Below are 15,909 nucleotides of genomic sequence, written 5' to 3' on the forward strand. Positions count from 1 at the left end.
TCATCTTGATGTTTCTCATACTAGGTTGCAATATTTCAAAACCCTTGTGTGGAGCATTCACATACATTTTCATAGACACAACTTATACAAAGGTTATATGCACATAGTTAGAATAAGCGGCAATAGTGAAATGATTCTATCGCAATTATCAACTGCCTGTATAGAATCGGATCGCGAAACGAGAATAAGCGACCGTTTGTTGCTTCAGAGAGGATCTCCACAGCAGCGTGCTAACCTTTGATTCTCAGAAATGTCATCGAGAGAAATTCACTCTCGCACTGGTGTCTATTCTATGTTAAATGTGCCATGCCGGGTGTTTGTTGTTGCGATGTTTTCCATTTCTCTTTGATGGCACTGATTGAATCGTGTGAAGAGTGAAGATTGAACGTTCTTTGATACGATAAAAGCCATCCTTGCCTATAACCAGAGTGACGACATCTCATCCGTAATTTTGGCAGGTCGTTTGCTCGTTTGGAACTGGGAGCTGTCATTCCAAACGAACAGCTGTCGCCACTCTGATTATAGTCACTCTATATCAAACTACATTGTTACCGACGATACTGACAACACTTTTTCTACCACCCTTCAGTAATATTAATTTTAACAACTTGTTCTTGCTTATGTCAATTTCAACCAATCACGAGCTGTTCCGAAACTGGCTCTCGAAGTGGATTAACAATTGTCAGGTCCTGTCCTAGTGCCCGATGAAAAATGAACATTCCATTATTCAAATAATAATACTTGTCATATTAACAAAAATATCGTCGTATTTCGTGTAGTATTGAGTTATCCGAGGGGAAACACATCTGAATAATCATAGCTATCAATGCAAAATTGCATAAAAATTCATATATACGATCGAAACACCTTCTATACAAATTATCAGGATCGAATACTTGTTCATGCATTGTTTATACTCTACTATTCACGATCTATACTTCAACACATTTACGAATGCTAAATAAATCTAAATTGAGGTCATTATCAAACTGCATAATTTCAAAAACACTCCCCATTAATTCCAACAATTCAATGCACCGAAGTCTAATCAAATACAAATTATAATACGGAATACTTCGACAAATTTTCAAGGACACATTTTGCATCGTGCGATACACTGTCATGATACACTGTCAGAGTGACAATGTACTTTAACGAGTTTTCTATAAAACTAGCAACATTGAAGGGTAAGAACAAGCTCACCATAGTTACTGTTTATAATAGTGAAAAATAAATAAACAAACAGTTTTTATCTGATAATCAAGATCACAAGCGAAATGTAAGTTAAACAATAATCTAGAATGATTGAGCCACCATGAATATACTACTAGCTTTATTGATATTTGTAGATTCGTAGGTGTTTGTGTTCATTTTTCATCTTTTGTGCTAGTGCCGGTGATATTTAGACTGATTGTTGCAGTTTAATACAGCAACGATAAACATAAACAAACAAGTTTATTTTGCACCGTAGCAACTAGCATAAAGCGTTGCCAGAAACGATCTCCTTCCACATTTTCAAACTATCGCAATGAAAGGGAGTAATTTGCTAGGCTTACTTGTTCAGGCTGTGAACCAAACATTGGCGGTTCGTTTGTATGGGACTTAGGGGTATTATTATTTGTATTTGGTCTAATCCCGGGCCTAATGGAGATCCTGGTAAAATATGCTTTGAGCTCAGTATAGATTGACAGAACACATAGTACACATCGCGATGCTTGCTATGTTTGAAATACGGTACAATAAGTGTCTATCAATCTATTTATACGCGACAATACGTATCATATTTATACAGAGTACAATATCAAAAAAATATTTCGTTCAATCACGTGCGATACTTCTGTAAAGTGTTGTTACAGGGTCCGGCACTCGAAGTGTAACCAACTTCAGACCGATCGCGCAGCTGACGCACGGGCATTAGCTCTCTAGAAATTTGCTAAATGACAGTTCGGAGTTATATTGTTTACAAGCGCAAGAAAGCATTTTGCCAAAAGTGAACGCGAAAATAAAATCTTGACTTGAGAGAGCGAAGGAGTTGCTTCGTTTGGCCGAAAGCGGTCAATTTCCGAACATTGTATATTTTCTGACGAGAAAATTTTTCCAATTGAGCAATTCGTAAACTCTCAAAACGATAGGGTTTACTTGACCGACCGTTCATACGAGAATTTGAGTCATCGATTGGCCACCAGGAGGCAGCACCCGTAACAGATAATGGTTTGGGCCGCTGTAACCGCAGATGGGCGCTCTCCAATCGTTTTCATCGAGCCTAGTGTCAAGGTAAATGCGACATATTATCGGGAAAGTATTCTGGAGGTTGCTTTGAAGCCGTGGGCAGACAAACATTTCGGTGGCAGACCATGGACGTTTCAGCAGGACTCGGCACCGTCTCACAAAGCTCGAGTGAACCAAAAATGGCTGAAAAACAACGTTCCGAACTTCATCACGTCCACACAATGGCTCTCGAATTCATCAGATGCGAATCCAATGGATTATTCTCTTTGGGCCATTTTGGAGAGCAAAGTCCGAACTAAAAGATACACCAGTCTCGAGGCGCTGAAAAAAGTTATTGTCCGCGAGTGGGCCTAAATACCTGCAAGTCACATTCGGCAACTTGCGATTCGTTTTTTGACCGTCTCAAGGCCATAGTCAAGGCAAAAGGTGGTCATATCGAGCAAAAGTGAATTGATTCTGAATTTTGTATTATTTTTACACATTGTGTACTTTGAATTAAGTAAAAGTAATTTTCCAAACTTAATTTATGGCCTTTTTAATTGGTTACACTTCGAGTGCCGGACCCTGTATAATATCAATAACAGTTTTAACCAAACTCATTCTAACGCTCAATGCGTATGTGTCGTTCCCCTCGCATAAAAGTAAACAAATCGAAAAAGGGCGAAACTCTTTTTATGTTGATTCATTCAGCAGATATAGAAGGAAAGTGGTAAAACTTACATGCCTTTTAACGATCAACCAACAGTTCATCGACTTATCAAAAATTAATATGAGAATATACGATAAATTCAATTGCATCACGAACTAACTTTTTGCCCTCCTCTTCATCCATATCTGGTAGAAACAACTATCGGGACTGTTCGTCCAGTATTTAACCGGTGCAATTCTAAATTTGACGATATCATCTGAGTGGTCATTTCCGTGTCAGTAGCTGTTCCGGCACCACAGCAGTACATGATTTTAGCAAAGTAGTGAATTTTTTCGCAGTTTTTATCCGCCACGATTGGTCTTTCAGAAGCACGAGTTTTAATACTTCGGCGGAACAAATCGTTGGTTCAATAGTTGAGCATTTCTATAAAACATCAAGGTTATAAATTCAAGTCTTGCGTTTCCTCTGACGACACTAACCGCGACAGTTTTCAAAACTGAATCCGGGTGCTTCCAGATGTCGGTAGTCATATCGGTTCTGAGTCAAATTTTCCACGATCTCGAAAAATTAAAAATCTTTGTTTACACAGTCTCTATGGTGAATCATTTTTCAGTCATCAGAGTTGAAAGTTTTATATAAAATTCAATAAGGTAAACCGTCACTCTGACAGTGTATCATTACAGTGTACCGCACGATGCAAAATGTGTCCTTGAAAATTTGTCGAAGCATTCCGTATTATAATTTGTATTTGGTTTTGTTTCATTAGCTGTCAATATTAGATTCGCCCTTCTTTGAAAAACAGCTGAAATTACAACCGCACTCACTCATAGAAAAATCTGGCCATCTTTCCATTTGCCATCGTGATTTGTTACTGTTTCACCACATGGGTCACGTTTGACAGATAATCTTTACTGACGCTGATGGTGCAAAATCATCATTTTTTCAATTGCAGCGATTACACTCTGTGATTTCTTTTGGAGTACGGTAGAACTTTGGTTTATTATTGCGATAGTGCAGTGAAAAATTTATGAAAATATTCCTTTTGGTATCAAGAAAAAACCTACACTGATTATATGTGGTGCAAGCAAATACTGATGTGAAGCCATATTACGTTAGTTTCGTAAAAATCAAACTTTCTATACAGGATTTGTGAAAATGGATGCAAATTAGCAAAGCAATAGTGAGTTGTTTTCATTAATAATATTGGCCTACTTTTGAGTCATTGAGTTAATAATCTGTAACTAGCTGTAAATAAAATTAAATTTTGTATATCAAATAAGTGGAGCTACGAGCATTTGATCAGAAATTTGTCTTTGTTGTCTAGGCCAACGGGTCATTGAACAAGACAGCAAAGAAGAAGATACATTTACTAAACAATCGAAACAACTCATCAACAGAATCTGATTGTTGAGCCAAAATTATTAAAGGTAATATTATAAAGCATTATGACAAATTAGTTTAGAAAACGAAACTATGATGTTATTTGTAGGTCGGTCACTCTAAAAAAAGCAAGAAAATATTTTACCGTTTTATATCTTAGGTATAGAACCAGTAGACAGGATGGAATCTTGTGCTGCCGTGGAAAAGGAAGTGGACAAAGTTATTACAAAATTTTCTGCGATAAATGATCATTCTCAGCGAATCATTAGCGACGTCATTATTTTCATCGAAAAGCTGCGTTCGTCAATTGCAGAAGGTGAGTGGGTGTTTACATAAAAAATTGCGTATCTCCTATTTACGGCGTCTCTGAAAGTTTGAGGTTATTCATCTCAGCATAGTCAAGGGCAAACCATTTCTATTTTTGTTTTCATAATTCAGGTAAGTAACGGAAGAGATGAGGTTTCTAAATATTCACCTTAAAAGTGAAAATTTAGCAGAAATGTCACATTGATATCACTAGAAAATGAGTGAATATTGAAACTCATGTAAATTGTTATTGGCGTCGTTGCAGATAAAATGTTTCGTTCATCGTGTACGTTAAATGAATTTTCACTTCAGCAACATTCATGTTTCGGCCTTTTCGATGATGCAATTGCTAAGAGCATTGTTTTTATTATATTATTATTATTATTAGTTTTTTTACCCTAGTTTTGACCTTAATAGTCAATCGCAGGAGGTGTGTTGTTGAAGTTGAACACGTATAGAATGATTGTCTATAGAAAAATTGACTTGTAATTGAACCGTGTACAAAAACTTTTTATCTTCCCCAGCTCCTTCCGACGAGCAGCTAACACCGGGTCAAATAGAAGTGCTGCATGACGCAATGGCGAAAGCGAAAGATAAATTGCAGCGATTGACCACCGAACACCGGGACCTTCACGGCACCGTCAGCAAGGTGGGCAAAGCCATCGATCGCAACTTCGTTGCTGACTTCACTGCCACTTCGCGCACTGATGTATTCCAGTTGGATCACAATGTTACGCTGCTGAACAAAATTATGGCCCAGCATTTTTATCGACAAGGAATGGATGATGTGGCCGACACGTTGATCAATGAATCCGGTTTGCCGGCCGAGGAAATAACACCAGAGCCGTACGCAGAACTGCACCGGATATGGGAGGCTATTCATAGTCACAATCTAGTTCCGGCTCTTGAGTGGTCTACACGGTTTTCAACTGAATTGGATGCTCGAAACAGCACACTGGAGTTTAAACTGCATAGATTAGCATTCATGCAAATTTTGAATGGTGGAATCAACGCCCAGACAGAAGCTATATGCTATGCTCGCACAAATTTTTCTAAATTCGTCAAGCGTTTTGAAAAGGAAATTCAGATTCTAATGGGAACGCTAATATATCTTCCAGCGGGAATTCAAAATTCTCCGTACAAGTATCTGACTGCACCAGAAATGTGGATTGAAGCTGCCGATGTTTTCATTAAAGATGCCTGTTCTCTGTTGGGAATCAACAAGGATTCTCCACTGTCTGTGGTTTTCAATGCAGGCTGCACGGCGCTACCAGCGTTGCTGAACCTAAAGCAGGTTATGATGTCCCGACAAGTTACTGGTATCTGGAACGGAAGAGATGAACTGCCGGTAATTCGGAAGTACATATTGTGATCCGATATATCCATGAAATTGTTTTTTGTTTTCAGATTGAAATCGATCTTGACCCAGACAATCGTTTTCACTCGATCTTTGCATGTCCTATTCTAAGGCAACAGAGCTCCGAGGATAATCCACCAATGAAACTATTGTGCGGTCACGTCATTTCACGCGATGCTCTAAGTAAACTTAGTAATGGACCAATGTGAGTATTTCAATCATATTGTTTTGTTGAATTTTGGATATTGTTGGAATAATTTGGAATGTTAATATTTACTAACGTGTAATTATCCTTCATTCATGGTTTGAAGTAGGCAGTCGCTAAACAATAGTTATTTGATCTGAACTATTCCATATAAAAAGGCGGGTGGGTCATGCCAGGGATATAACTGGACTGAATACAATCATTTGAATATTCTAATACCTACTCAGGCAACTGCTCCCTTAATCATCTCAGCTCCACCATCCATCTCATTTAAAAAACCATTATTTGGAGTGAGATATGTCATCTTTATTCAATACATTGATTAAAAAGGATAAGATGAAAATAGGTGCAATCGCATCGAACTTTCGCGTCATTATAAGAAAAGTGTGGCATATTTTTTTCTTTTTGCAATAATATTGGAGCGACGCATCCTAAATTTAAACCCTTTTTGACAAAAAATGATCTTAAATGTAGTATTCAAAGTGTTGTCCAACGCTAGGCACTACTATTTCCTCTTTCTGTCTATTTAAGGATACCCTTTTTGAAAAATTGGACCGGTTTGGCCGCAATCCACGCATCGATACATTTTTTGATTTTATCATAATTGCAGATGTGCGGTCAGCCAGGTCATGCTGCATCGACCGCAACAAATAGTAATCGGAAGGAGGAATGTTTGGGATATACGGTGTGTGAGCTTGTTTACTTTCTAAATATGTTTTTACTTACTGTGCCATATGTGGGTGAAACTTTTCATGTTGCAAAATTACTTTGTCGTTCTATCGGTGTAGTATGGTCGTATTTCTTACAATGGTACGCTCAAACGCATTAATTATCATTGGTAGACCGTGATCATTTCACTCGGTTCAGACCCTGTCAGGTTGGAGCGAAATCAAACTTCAATTCAACAACGCCATCGCACGGCATCACATTCAACATATCATGTCAATTGTATGGATGCGCAGTGCTGCTATTTTGGCGCGCATGATTTTGACATTTCTCTCAACTACTATGTACAAGATTCGATGCGGACTCGCCTGAGAGCACCATGTTCGCAAAAAAAAGGATGTTGTTCGGAAAATGCGAGAGCTGGATATCTTGTTAATATGATGTCTTTATTTATTTATTTATTTCGTCAAGCAAATGTAGACTACATATAAATTGTTTACAATGTTCACTTACATACTACGCATTATTTCTACGACAAAGCTGAGATTTGATTTGATTTTTAGACATAGTAAGGTCAAGATGTTCGCAGTATTGATTGTAATGGCGCATTATTCGATTGACTGGACTGAATTTTGCATAATTTGTTCTAGCTTGTTTTTCTAAAAATAATTTCCTGGAACGTAATTGACGGCTAGGTGTATAAAAATTTAATTGCGATAATAATGGAGCTGATTGAATGCCCTCCCTTTGGTTGGTGGGCTTGACGGTATTGCAAACATCATCACATACAATCAATTAGCGTTACAATTTGATAAAGATATGCGTTACAGTTTTTAGTTTCATAATTGAATTAAATGAATAATATATGGAACGACTTGAATAAGATGTTGATTGCATTACGCTCCAACATCCGGGGTTGGAGAGGCCGGTAGGGCTTAACTGAGCTCTTTTTTATGTTTTATTTTCATACTACCGGCCCTTATTACCAGTGTGAAGTGAAAATTAAGTAGAGTAAACGTATCCCAATTGGGTTTCACACGATGACAATAAATGAACGGTAAATCGAATCCATCTTTGACGTTTATTGGTGGTTTGTGTACCATGGAATACTGTGGAATGAAATAGAATATTGTAGAATATAATAAAATAATAATGACCGAACCAATGAGCAAACCACTGATAGCTGTCAAACGATGTTCATCCAGTTTATATTGTGAGGATGTATCGTTTGGGACCTGATGGGTGAGATGATGTGTGAATGAAATGTAAGAGTGAGTGCATGCAAGAACGGTAATAAAGGCCACCGTTTCAGCTCAGGACTAACGATCGACCAATAGAAGAGATAGAAATTGGGTAACGGTACCCCCATTCATCTCAAATCCATTAGTCATTTCATGTACGAAAACCATTAGTTAGAGTGAGATCTGTTATCTCTGTTTGATAGATTAATTTCAAGAATAACATGAAATCTGGAGCATTTTTTTTTGTTCGTTAAAACAGCAGTATTGAATCATTTCTGACCTACTTTTATGTGTCATTGCTTCTTACAGACGAGGCAAAGATTTTGTATTCGATTTTATCTCAATAAATTTATTGAAAGTCGAGTAATCGGTAAAATAACATGGTGACTCTACTAATGAGATGACTATTGGCACACAAATTTTAGTTAGAATCTATTAGAATAGAAATAGTAACTCAATGTTGTGATGCTTGCTTGTGGAATACAAGTAGGTATGTATGCATGTGTGTATGCGTATGTGCCTGTGTGTATGTATGTGTTTTTGTGTGTACAACATACATTATACCGTTCCCTCGGGTGTGTTGTATAAAATTGGTTGTGACACATTTCGATTGCGAGTCAGTGTACCAGATGTTCAAAAGTGCCTGAGCGGATGGTAATATACTGTCAAGAATCAACCGAAGATAACGAAATGTGAACATGCTGTAGCAATACTATTAAACCCAAGTGTTATTATCATTTAAATAAAAACGCATGTCCTCAGTTCTTATCCGTCAAACCATGATGAGCTGCTCTACAAAGATCAATGAAACACTAATTTTTTTTTTTTTTTTGGAAACGGATGACTGGATGAGGAACAAGAAATACGAAAATGCTGAAAGAATTAGAAAGGAATATTGGTAAGAATATAAACACCATTGCATACAACTAACTTTTACATTTAAGGAAGCAACATAACATGCCAGCAAAAGTACGGAGTGAAAAATGACAACAAAAGACACGAATCACAGCTGAATAGAACACTGGAATTAAGGTAAAACAGAATACAAACTATGAACAAAGGTAAGAAAACCAACATGAAGAAATAATAGAAACTGCTGGGTAACAATGTAATTTCCTCATATTGAAAGAGGCGTTTATGTGGCGCGCATGCGCTAATTCGGCCTGATACAAATTAACGGGGAGGGCAATACATTTTGGACAGGGCTGTAAAAAGCTGATTGGAACCCTTTCCCCACCAAAATGTAATATAAGGAAATAAGGATAATAATGGAGCTGATTGAATGCGTTGAGAAATAATGTCGCTGATAAAATAAAGCATTGCAAAGTCGCGGCGTTCTTTAAGTGTATGTATATTGATGAGCATGCAGCGTGCTTCATATGATGGTAGAGGAAGTGCTGTCCAGTTTAATTTACGAAGTGCATATAAAAGAAATTGTTTTTGAATAGATTCGATGCGTTCTTCGTGAATAATATTGTATGGATTCCATACTAGGCTGCAATATTCCAAAATAGGTCTGACATATGTAGTGTATAATAATTTAATTGTGTATGGGTCCTGAAAGTTATGACTGAAGCGTTTAATAAAGCCCAGCATGCTATTAGCTCTATTGATTATGGTATTGTAGTGTTCCACAAAAGTGAGCTTGGAGTCTAAGATTACGCCTAAATCTCTTACAATTTTACATTTTTCTACAAGTTGATTTCCTAGATGTATGTTTATAGGTATAGTTTCATTTTTCCTACTGAAAGTTATTGAGTTACATTTTTTTACATTGAGTTGGAGTAGACTTTTGCAGCACCAAATGTGGAATAGATTGATTTCGTTCTGGAATATTACAGCGTCGTTAATATTTTTAATTTCCATGAAGAGTTTCATGTCGTCTGCATATATAAGCACTTTCAGATTTTTGAGTATGAAGGAAATGTCGTTTATATGTAAAATGAAAAGGAGAGGCCCTAAGTGAGAACCCTGAGGTACGCCAGAAGTTACATTAATTGGTTCAGACAGTATGTTTTGGAAGCGGACTACCTGTACACGATTCGTTAAGTATGATTTGAGCCATTCCAGAAGAGTATGTTTTATGCCATATTTTTGTAGTTTGTGTAGAAGTAATGGTATGTCAATACGGTCGAAGGCTTTGCTAAAGTCAGTGTAAAGAGTTTCTACGTAGTTTCCGGCGTCCATTGCATTCAGAGTGAATGTCATAAATTCTAAGAGATTTGTTGTAGTTGAGCGGCCTTTAAAAAAGCCATGTTGTTTGTTTGTTATTACATTTTTAAGTTGATGAAAAAGTTTTTCATTTACAATTTTTTCAAATAATTTTGGAATGCATGAGATAATGGCTATTCCACGGTAGTTCCGAATGTTAGATTTTGCACCAGATTTAAATATTGGTACAAGAAAGGAAGATTTCCATGCTTTAGGAAAAGTACATTTATTAAGTGATAAGTTAAAAAGTAGTTGTAGTGGTAGTGTAAGTTCTTCAGCAAGATTTTTTAAAAATATTGGTGGTATACTGTCAGGTCCAGGCCCTTTTGAGGCGTCTAAGTTTTTCAGTGCTGTCGAAATGTCATGTTCTGATAGATAGTTTACAGAGATGGAGTTGGAAAATGCAGGTATGAAAGAGAAGTATTCACGGTCACGGTCAGTTTCTGAATAAGATGTATATACTTCTTGGAAAAAATTTGCAAAGTGATTGCAGATTTCTGTAGTATTTTTCCCTACATGTTCGTCGAGGTGCATTTGAGATGGAAAATTGTTGCTTTTTAGCAGGGTTGCTGAAATTCGCCACACGCAACTCATTAACGTTCATCGCCTGCGAACGATTCAAGAACGGAGACAGCAAAGCATGTAATGCCGGACGAGGCAAAAGCTATGGTCAATATGTGACTGCCTGAGCGACTCGCAAGAGAGAAGAGATCTTGCTTTTTCATGCTTGTTGCTATTCCGCCGTGAGCCATTCTCTACCATTTCAAGAGCAGGTATCATCAGGCACGAGTAGCGCTTACATTGAGTAAATTTTTGACTCACTGCGAGTCAAAATGCCAGCAATCATGAATGCAAGTGTACGAAAAAAATCGAAGACAAAAATAAGCGATGCGATGGAAGCAATTTTTTATTTTGCTTAGTTTAATTGTCTCGTAGATATTGCCCTGATAAAAAGTGTGCGTTGAACATCACAAATTAGCTTGGAAAACTTTAAACGTAATATCATTACTTATTATTGGAAGATGGCGAAACGATTGGGTTGGATAAAAAATAAACTGATAAATAAAACTGATAGTCCACTTCAAAACGTCGTTTAAAATCGTATACTAATGTACATATAATGTACTTCCTACTGCAATAAAACTAATGAAACAGTTGATTCAGATTTCACCGAATACTATTCTCACGTTCGTACTCCGTGCTGTTGAAATTTTGCGGCAAGTAATGGCAGATAGATTTTAAAAAAGCTGGAGTTGAATCACCTGAGGGCAATCACTTTTGTAAAGTGAAAATTTTGCAGTTTATATGGCTTATATAAGAAATAAAATAAAAGGAATTATTCTCCACATATAACTGTAGCAACACTTTTGATAGTCTTTCGGGTTGGTTTGATATTTATTTTATTTATGATTTTGAAAATGGACTGAAATATCTACAGTGATATTTTTTAAAATCACATATGATTATGAATGATCAAGTCCAATACGCAATATCAATATGCAATGCAAATAGAGTGACAAAAATATATTCTGAATATTGATTATAGAGGCAAGTCTAATCTTTTAATTCCAGGGATGATTTATTTTCTCATGTTTTTCTTATATTAAACACAATTTAACGCTTCTTCGCATGGATTTGATTTATAGAAGTAATAGGAGTGCAGGGTTTTCCACAACGTTTGAACCTACTGAGACGCCATGTAACTGCTTGCTCTGCAAAAATCAAAGCAATTAAGAAGAATGGCAAACAAAGAAATAGTCATTACTAACTAAATACTCATTCAGCATCTTTTACCATATATCTACGCAAATTATCGATTAGAATAACTGTACTACGATCAGGAAATTAAGACTTTTAAATTGAGAATCACGGTTGTGGTTCCGGCCAACTGCCACAGGATGTCGAAGCATTTTGTAAAACGCAACATAAAATTGGAGGAATAGATGTTCCATTGAAATTTACTTTTGCATTTTTGTATCGCCTTATTAACTTAGTCCTATTTTAATGCATTCATTAAATTTTTGCATTTAATATTATCATTTTTGGAGTTTCACAAAACTATTGCCTCGTAAGTTTTTCTTCCAAAAGCAAACAGCAAAATAATAACGTAATGTGATTTTTTTTTCCATAAATACGTTTATTTCTTAAGGCAGTTTACATAAGTTTTTCTTCGCCGTAGCATCACTTTTACATAATATTCTTATCCTAATTTAATTCTAACATAGTCACAACGTTTTGAATTTATTAAAACATATTCTCTTATAGCTTAAATATCATCTTAAGTAACTCGTCATTAATTATGAAATCTACTCGGAAATATTATTTGAACCAAACGATTACCTTCTATAAATTATAAAATAAGCTGATTTTTTTGACATTTTGTTGATAATTTCATAAACTGTTTCGAGTTTGTTTGTATCATTACATAATTTTTATTCTAATTTAGCTATTGGTTGAACTCATGGACGCAGCTGGGATCAGAGCTAAGTCTTAAAAGGGGCCTTTATTAAATTGAAACTCCAATTTTCTTTATGAAATGATAAATAAGTTTCATGTATGAAAGGTCACGACAAGCAAGAATGTCTCGAACTGGGATATTGGATAGTCTACCTTGGGTACGCAAAGAATTTATTAGTTGAGATCTGACATCACGATACTCCACGCATGTCCAAACGACATGATCAATATCTCGATAACCTTCGCCACAAGCACAATGATTAGTCTCGGAGAGCCCAATTCGAAGGAGATGTGCATCTAACGTGTAGTGATTGGACATGAGTCTGGACATCACACGAATGAAATCCCTACTCACATCCAGTCCCCTGAACCATGACTTTGTCGATATATTCGGAATAATTGAGTGCATCCACCGACCCAGATCATCTCTATCCCAAGAAGCTTGCCAGCTGGCAAGTGTTCTTTGGCGAGACGAGCTATAGAATTCGTTGAAAGCAATCGGTCGCTCATAAATTTCACCCTCAATAGCACCACCTTTGGCTAAAATATCGGCTCTTTCATTGCCAGGAATGGAGCAATGAGCCGGGACCCAGACTATAGTGATTAGATAATTATTGTTCAATATGTCGTTCAGGCACTGTTTTATTTTGCCCAGGAAAAACGGTTCAGTCTTGCCAGTCATGTTTGAGCGAATGGCTACAATTACACTCAGACTATCTGTGAAGAGGAAATAATGGTTTGGAGATAATGTGACGATTACACTCAAACTATAATGAACTGCTGCTAGCTCTGCTATATAAACAGATGCAGGTTCTTGAAGCCTAAATGAGGCCGAAACATTATTGTTGAACATACCAAACCCTGTCGCTTCTTCAATTCGCGATCCGTCCGTGTAAAACATTTTCTCAGAGTCAATATGCCTGAACTTACTTGAAAATATTTTTGGGATTTCCGTCGAGCGTAGATGATCCGGGATTCCACGCACTTCGCGCTGCATGGATGTGTCGAAAAATAAAGTTGAGTCAGGGACATTTAGGAGGCTGACATGGATAGGAATATATCTTGAAGGGTTGATTTCCTGTGACATATGGTTAAAATATACTGTCATGAATTTTGTTTGAGATCGAAGCTTGACTAGTCGTTCGAAATTATTAATTACCATGGAATTCAGCACCTCACATCTTATTAGCAGGCGTGATGAAAGCTCCCAAAATCGATCTTTTAATGGAAGAACTCCCGCCAGAACTTCAAGACTCATTGTATGTGTTGAATGCATGCAGCCTAAGGCAATTCGCAAACAACGGTACTGAATTCGCTCAAGTTTGATAATATGAGAGTTTGCAGCGGAACGAAAACAAACGCATCCATATTCCATCACTGAAAGTATCGTTGTTTGATACAATTTTATTAGATCTTGCGGATGAGCACCCCACCAAGATCCTGTTATTGTTCGAAGAAAATTTACTCTTTGTTGGCATTTCGTTATCAGATACCTAATGTGTCCTCCCCACTTGCATTTGGAATCGAACCACACCCCGAGGTATTTAAAAGTTAAAACCTGTTGGATCATTCTTCCCATCATATGGAGCTGAAGCTGCGCGGGATCGTGCTTTCTTGAAAAGACGACTAACTCTGTTTTCTCCGCAGAGAATTCGATACCAAGATGAACAGCCCAAACGGACAAGTTATCTAAGGTATCTTGCAATGGTTTATGCAGATCAATAGCTTTGGGTCCAGTAACTGAAACCACGCCATCATCTGCCAATTGTCTTAGTGTACATGGGGTTACAAGACAGCTGTCAATGTCATTCACGTAAAAATTATAAAGGAGCGGACTGAGGCATGAGCCTTGCGGTAGACCCATGTAGCTAATTCTGAATGTTGTCAAATCGCCATATGAAAAATGCATGCGTTTCTCTGACAAAAGGTTGTGCAAATAATTATTTATAACCGCTGGGAGTCCATGTTGGTGGAGCTTGTCTGAAAGAACATCAATGGAAACTGAATCAAATGCTCCTTTAATGTCTAAAAATACAGATGCCATTTGTTGCTTTTGAGCGAAGGCAATTTGGATGTCAGACGAAAGTAATGCAAGGCAATCATTCGTCCCTTTATTTCTACGGAAGCCAAACTGAGTATCTGACAACAAACCGTTCGTCTCGACCCAAGTGTCGAGACGTCGTAGAATAATTTTTTCGAACAATTTTCTGATGCAGGACAACATCGCAATGGGTCTATATGAGTTGTGATTGGAAGCTGGTTTCCCCGGCTTTTGAATGGCGATAACTTTCACTTGTCTCCAGTCAGGTGGAACAATATTTTGCTCAAGAAACTTGTTGAACAATTCCAACAAACGTCTTTTTGCGAGGTCGGGCAGATTCTTCACCAAGTTGAATTTAATTCTGTCCAACCCAGGAGCGTTATTGTTACAAGACAAGAGTGCTATAGAAAATTCCATCATTGAAAATGGGTTATTAATAAACCCATTATTTGGAGGAGATTCCCTTATAATACTCTGCGTAGGAACAGAATCTGGGCAAACTTTCCTAGCAAAGTCAAATATCCATCGGTTCGAGTATTCATCACTCTCATTGCCCACGTTACGATTCCTCATTCGTCTGGCCGTGTTCCAAAGAGTGCTCATTGAGGTTTCTCTTGACAAACCTTCGACAAAATGTCTCCAATAGCTACATTTTTTGGCTCGAAGTATGCTCTTGTACTTGGTTTCTAAAGCCATAAGTTTTTCAAAATTCTGAGGAGTTCCTCCTCCCCGTTTTAGAAACGTCTTGCAAGCATTTTGTTTTGCGAGTTTAGCCTCTGAGCACTCTTTGTCCCACCAGGGGTTGGGAGGCCTTCTGTTAGTCGTTGGCCCAGGAAAGCGTTTAGTTTGGGATTGTTCTGCTGCCTCCAGAATCGAACAAATGAGGAAGTCATATTCTTCAAGTGGAGGGAGCTCTTCCATTGAATTCAAAATACTAGAGATACTACTTTGGTATTTAATCCAGTCGATATTTTTTGTCAAATCATATGGAATACTAGCTGAAGTAGCAATGCAATTGCTATTGCTAATTGAGATGATGATTGGTAAATGATCGCTACCGTGTAAATCAGGCAATATTTTCCAGGTGCAATCTAGTCGAATTGATGTTGAGCAAAGAGATAGATCTAATGCACTTGGGCGTGCAGGAGGTCTTGGGATCCGTGTCAT

General features: G+C 37.3%; 1 protein-coding gene across 3 annotated transcripts in view; it reads left to right on the forward strand.

The window, feature by feature from the left end:
• Window positions 1-3,783: 3,783 nt before the first annotated feature.
• Window positions 3,784-15,909, forward strand: part of LOC131434423 (E3 ubiquitin-protein ligase RMND5A) — a 30,132-nt gene continuing 18,006 nt past the window's right edge. Inside the window, exons 1-5 of one of the 3 annotated variants that reach the window (XM_058601116.1) lie at window positions 3,784-4,058; window positions 4,203-4,305; window positions 4,368-4,574; window positions 5,089-5,912; window positions 5,972-6,126. In XM_058601116.1, the coding sequence (XP_058457099.1) occupies window positions 4,439-4,574; window positions 5,089-5,912; window positions 5,972-6,126 (1,115 nt within the window). In that variant the 5' untranslated portion in view covers window positions 3,784-4,058; window positions 4,203-4,305; window positions 4,368-4,438. The remainder of the gene's footprint in view (window positions 4,059-4,202; window positions 4,306-4,367; window positions 4,575-5,088; window positions 5,913-5,971; window positions 6,127-15,909) is intronic. The other 2 variants (XM_058601114.1, XM_058601115.1) reach the window with 2 other exon arrangements.

The sequence above is a fragment of the Malaya genurostris genome, chromosome 3 (assembly GCF_030247185.1).
Source record: "Malaya genurostris strain Urasoe2022 chromosome 3, Malgen_1.1, whole genome shotgun sequence".
In the NCBI taxonomy this organism is placed as follows: domain Eukaryota; kingdom Metazoa; phylum Arthropoda; class Insecta; order Diptera; family Culicidae; genus Malaya; species Malaya genurostris.